The 5,764-nt window shown below is 49.1% G+C and overlaps 1 protein-coding gene across 2 annotated transcripts in view; it reads left to right on the top strand.

Moving 5' to 3' along the window:
* The first annotated feature begins 5,333 nt into the window (after positions 1-5,333).
* Positions 5,334-5,764, top strand: part of CLUAP1 (clusterin associated protein 1) — a 2,731-nt gene continuing 2,300 nt past the window's right edge. The window contains exon 1 of one of the 2 annotated variants that reach the window (XM_027882811.1): positions 5,334-5,422. In XM_027882811.1, coding sequence (XP_027738612.1) covers positions 5,342-5,422 — 81 coding nt within the window. In that variant the 5' untranslated portion in view covers positions 5,334-5,341. The remainder of the gene's footprint in view (positions 5,423-5,764) is intronic. The other variant, XM_027882810.1, reaches the window with a different exon arrangement.

Raw genomic sequence — 5,764 nt, 5'->3', positions numbered from 1 at the left:
TCAGGTGAACCCCCCCAGCTGTCCCAGCCTGGCTCCAGAGCAGAGGGGCTCCAGCCCTGGGAGCATCTCTGTGGCCTCCTCTGGACTCACTCCAAGTCCTTGTGCTTTGGAGCCCAGAGCTGGATGCAATATCATCCATTATTTCTAGTTTTAACATTGTCAATGCGAATAAAACGTCACATCCCTTTTTATTCTGTCTAGCAGTAGATAATGTGAGGCTGGCAGACAAATGCAGTGGACTTCCCTCAGGTCAGACTGAGTTTGTGGAAGTGCTTGGAGTAAGACTCTGGTTTTGTCAGAAGGCCAAAGAAAAAGAAATTCTGTCAGCATTGAAGGTCTTGTCCTGGGAATGCAGCAGAAGCTGCCCTGCTGGATCAGGCAGAGGGTCAGCCTGGTCTTCTCCCCCCACCACTGTCTGAAAGAAAATGTCTGGGGAAGAGTGTAGGAACTTCCCTCAGGTTCCCTCCTGCTCTCAATCTGTTCCAACCTCCATGAGTATTCTGAGCCAGATGTGGCTTCCACAAATTTAATCTAATCTTCAGCAGATTTATTGTCTCCTAAGAACCTGTCCAGTCTCCCCTTCAACTAACTGGATTTTTTTCATCCATGCTATCAGAAGTGGCAGATTTTGAAGTGATGTTGTGATTATGTGTGCAGATCCATCTTTCCAGTCTCCTGGACCAGTCTGAAATGCATTTTGGAATCATGAGGATCTCTCCCCTTCCCAGTGGTAGTGGTGTCAGACTGGGACACCCAAGCTGGCACTCAGGGCAATGCTGTGGAATGAAGCTGGAATAATCTACCCTTGCAGAAGTGTGGAACTGTGCCTGTCTGTAGTAAATCACCACACTGCCAGGGTCTTTCAGCTCCTGTAAACCAATTATCTGAATGCTTTAGCTCTTGCTTCCTTTTATAATGTTGGTGCTAAGGGCAATTTTCGTCCTGTCCAGACCACAGAAACCATTTCACCACTGAAACAGGAACAACTTCAGCCTTTTGGTCTTTACTGTGAGAAGACAGCTTTGCTAAACTCTATTTTTCAGCAGACAATCAGTCCAAAGTCCCACAGTGAGAGAGCAGCTCTCTTGCAGCCCCTTGCTCTGGCAGACCTGACCCAGGGGATTGGTGTGATAATGATGTGCTGACAGGCTGGGCAGTGAGGGCACTGACTGCCTCTGGTACCCTGGGTGCTGGGGGAAGGCTGCAGAGGCTGAATTACCCCTCTTGTTTTTCAATCCTTTGGGGAAAATGGAAGCTTTGACACAGAAGTCTTCTCAGGTGAGCCTACACAGTCCTGTTTCCAAACCCCTCCACGCAGCAGGCAAGCTGAAAAGCAGGACAGTGCTGTTCTCAGTGGATAGTGTCAGATTCTGCTTGTGGAAATGCTTTCTCCAGCTCGTGGCCACGTTCAGATTTCTGCCCCAGAATTTCTGGACTGTTTTCCTTCCTTTTTAACTGTGAGATGGATACACAGGAGAGGGGAGGGATTCAAGTGCAACACCTGCCTGTTTCTTGTTGGATGTCTTGTTCTCATTGAGTTCCTGTGGCTGTCACCTGCCTAATTTTAAAAACCACATGGTAAATTACTAGCCTATTTTCCCCTTCCCTCTGGTTCCTAAATGAAGTTACATCTCTGAGTCCAACCAAGAGATGGATGCAAGTGCATTTTTCTTTACAAATACAAGATGGTAACGAATTTGCAGGTTTTCTCAAAATGTTGCACTTTTCTCTGTTGTGAAAATGAGTCTTTATTAAAAAAAAAGAAAATCTGAAGCCCACTGCAGCTGTGTGGGCATCACTGATGCTGTGTGATCCCATCCCTATCTCTCAGACTCATCCCCAGGGACAGCTGCCTCTTACCAGCGCACAGCTCAGTGCAGGATGTCATCTCCCTTCCCAAGTCATTCCCCCCAACAGTCTGTTCAGACCCTTCAGAAACAGCTCTCAGGTTCTGCCCACTGTGCCTGGAGCTTGTGTTTTTGGAAAAGAGCAGCAGAAAATGTCTTGTTCAGAGTCGTGCCACGCTCAAGTGCCCCCAGGGAGGATTTGCTGAGGGTCCTGCACGTGTAAAACTTCTGCCACAGACTCAAGTGTCCTCCTGGTGTCCCAGCAGTGCCAGCATGGCAAGGCCTGAGGCTCAAAAACATCAGGAATCTGCAGTGGGGCTTCCAGGTCCTTTTTCAGAGGCTAAATTAGATTTGACCAAATTAGATTTGGATATCCTCACAGCGTGGCATCAGGTGGGCAGAGGTGAGTCAGGAACAGCAGCTGTGACACAGGCTCTGCTGGGCACTGAATTTTTACCTTTCCAGTCCATCAGGGATTTGGGAATGTTGTTTGTAACCCCCAGAGCTTCTCTGAAAATCCCTGTCTGATTTCTTGGCAATTATCAAAAAGTACAGAGCAACAAAAGCATCTCCTCTGCCCTGGCCAGCTGCTCTCTTCCTAATGGCTCCTGAGGAACCCTGGGGTTTGCAGGCATCTCCTGGCACGTGTTTGCCATAATCCAAAGCCTGTGGAAGTGAGATGAAAGGGTCTGGGTTTCCCACATTCCGTGGTGGTGGCAGAGGGAGGAGGATGAGGCCCAGGGAATGGGTCTGGCTGTGCATTAGCAGGGTTGAGGTTCTCCAGCTGTTTGAAGGTAATATATGAAATCAAGGGGAAAAACCTGCTCAGAACACCTCAGAGGACTCCACCAAACTGATACTGCTTTTAGAGCTTAAAAATAAATTCCTTCCTTGTGAACATCCTCAGGGGCAGTTTTCCTCTGACTGGGTCTGCATCCTCTCGAGGGGCAGTGGAGGGACAGCTCTGGGCTGTGAGCAGGGACAGCCCCCAGGGAATGGCTGGAGCTGTGTCAGGGCAGGCTCAGGGTGGATCTCAGGGAAAGGTTCTTCCCCCAGAGGGTGGTTGGCACTGAACAGGCTCCCCAGGGCAGTGGGCACAGCCCCAAGGCTGCCAGAGCTCCAGGAGGGTTTGGACAATGCTCTGAGGGACAGGGTGGGATTGTTGGGGTGTCTATGCAGGGCCAGGAGTTGGACTCAGTGGTCTTTGTGGGTCCCTTTGAGCTCAGGGGCATTCATTCCATGATTCTGTGATTGAGAACACAGTGCCCAAAGCACACACAGATCAGAAACTTCAGGCAGGAGGTTCATCCCAGTTTTCTCTGTGTGGAAGGGGATGTGTTGGGGAGGGAAGGGAGGAGTCTTCTCTGAGCTCCTGCTGTGAATTTGCATTAAGCTCTGGAGATTGCAGATCTCCAGACTGAGAGCAAAATGTTTCAGCTGCAAATCCACCCTCCCTTCCCCTCCCCATGGGCTGTGTGGACCTCACAGGCTGTGCTTCTCTTCTGGCTGTCAGACACAGGGTTAATGTGTACCCGCTGCTCAGGGAGAAGCTGGAAATCATTCCAGTCCTGTGGCTCCATCCTACGAAGCTGCACGGGCTGGTACAATGGCACACATCACACAGAGGGGAAATGGCAAATGCTCCCAGGCTTCAAATCACGGGTGCACATTCTGCTCTCTGGTGTTTGGTGGCTCTAAAAGGCTGGTGATGCTTGGAGATTGGATTTGACTCCAGAGCTGCAGTGAATTACAGCCTGGTCATTACGAGCGTTTTTTCCTAATTACCACTTTGTACAGCCTGTCCCAGCTGGGTTCCCGTTATCTGTAAGCAATCACAACCCGCTTGGAAGCTGTGACAGCCTCAGCGGCCACAGCGAGGCGGCCCTGAGGGCTCAGTGAGCCCAGCCCAGTGAGCTGAGCCCAGGAAATCAAGTGACAACTTCCCCTGCTCTCCCTGCCCCACGCACGTGACTCCTCTGTTTCCTGCCTCTCCTCCATCCCCACGGAAACACGCTGTGGCCATCTACCTGTCCGTGCTCCCACACGCAGGGACTTGGGGCTTTATGATGGGAAAAGTTAAAATAACGTGGGAAATCTGCTCTCTGTCCTCTTTGCAGCTCAGAAGCCCCAGCCCCTCTAGATCCTGCAGTCTCTCCTAGGAGTGTCCCAGGGTCTAATCCTGCTGATCCCACAGTCCCTAGTTCAGGGATTCTGAACTGATTCTCCTGTTCTTCCAGGTGTGAGTAGTGAGGTGCTCATGGGATGTCCTGGAAGAGCAGCATCCTGCAGGCATTCTGTGAGAAATCCCTGAGCTCTTCCCGTGGCATTTTGAACTGCCCACTTCCATCAACTCTCCTTATGTGATACCTTGATTTTCTTTTCTCTTCAGGATCTCTCTCAGCTTTGTCTTATTTTAGGAGCTCCCTGCAGCTTTCTCCTTTTGGGGTAATATTCTCAATTTTACACTTCATGCTGAGCCTTCTACAGAGCAAAATTGTAGTTTTGGGACTCGTGGAGCCGTCTGTAGGCTGGGCAGAAATAGGGCTCTGTTGTTGTCTAATGATGTCAGTTGTAATCAGCTTCAAATTTATATTATTTAATCTTGCATAAATTAGAGAAAAATCTCCAAGGTTGAAGACAGATCTTTTGTCTTAAGCTATAAGGTGGAATCTTACCATTCCATCTCCACTGCCCAACTGACAGAAGACACTGCTTTTTATCTAAAGACATAAAATCCTTTAAATTGTTTGCCTTGATGCAACAAAGGGTTTTGGTGAGTTGTGGATGAGTTAGGCAGCTTTTTCCTACCACTAACTCAGATCAATCTGCGTGGCACAGAAGGGACCTGCCATCATCTGTGCTTTGGGAGGTATAAAAGAGGTTTGCCAGGATATATTTTAAAGCTGCTTTGTTTTCATGCTAAAAACAGTAAAGATTGTCTAGATTGGAACAATCCCTGCGTGGCATAGAGGGAGGTGGGGATGGCAGGGGATAAACAGATGGTGAAATGGGATGGTCACAGCACGGCTGTCAATGGGGTTGGAGGGGACCTTGCTCCAAAGCTCGTGGAGTCCAACCCCTCTGCTCAAAAGGGAGGTTTGAGCTGATTTTCCAGGACCACATCCAGTTGGGTTCTGAATATCTCCATGAATAACTCCACAGCTTCTCTAGGCAACTTTGTTCCAGTGTTTGACCACCCTCATAATAAAAAAAAAAAAGTGATTTCTTTTGTTCAGAGAGAATTTCTTGTTTCTTAATGTGTCTCTTGCCTCTTGTCCTGTCAGAACTGTTCTAAGGTAGCTCTGCAAATATTATCCTGACTGAAATCCAGACACATCCTCTTCTGCCATCTCCTGAGCTCTGAAGGCTTAACAAGGGGGGGACTTTATTTGCACTGGGATCTCATCCTCTCACTGCCATTTGACTTGTCCTTAAAATGTAAACTCTGAGCTTTATCCTTCCTTCTGCCCCACTGTAACCACGAGCCAGGTTTGATGGTGATTGTCTTTGCTCCTGCAGGAAGGGCCGGCACACGGGTGGTGGGAACAATGCAAGGTGAAGACACGGAGGAAGATGTGAGTAACCATCCCACGTGTCTGTAGAGCTCCTCTGACAGTGCTTTACAATGCCAGCCCTCTCCTCAGCCAAAGAAACACCTTTTATTTACTGAATTGTCATGCCCCAGGCCTGCTTTGCCCCTCCTTTCCTGTAACTGCGCTCTCTCATCGGCACAGACACAGATTTCCCTCTTTTTCCTTTGCCCTTGGAGCCTGTGCATTCCCCTTGTCCTGCAGTGCACAGCTAGTGGCACACAGGCTGCAGGAATGCTGTTTGGTGAGCTGTGGGGGCAGATTGCTGGGAAGAGGGATCAGTTAGGTAGGTGGACATAAATCCCCTTTTGTTGCTCTAAAAACACA

This window comes from Empidonax traillii, unplaced genomic scaffold (genome assembly GCF_003031625.1).
Source record: "Empidonax traillii isolate 1590-97213 ecotype Southwest subspecies unplaced genomic scaffold, ASM303162v1 scaffold111:size2041728, whole genome shotgun sequence".
Lineage (NCBI taxonomy): Eukaryota > Metazoa > Chordata > Aves > Passeriformes > Tyrannidae > Empidonax > Empidonax traillii.
This window is presented reverse-complemented; position numbering and strand designations above follow the sequence as displayed.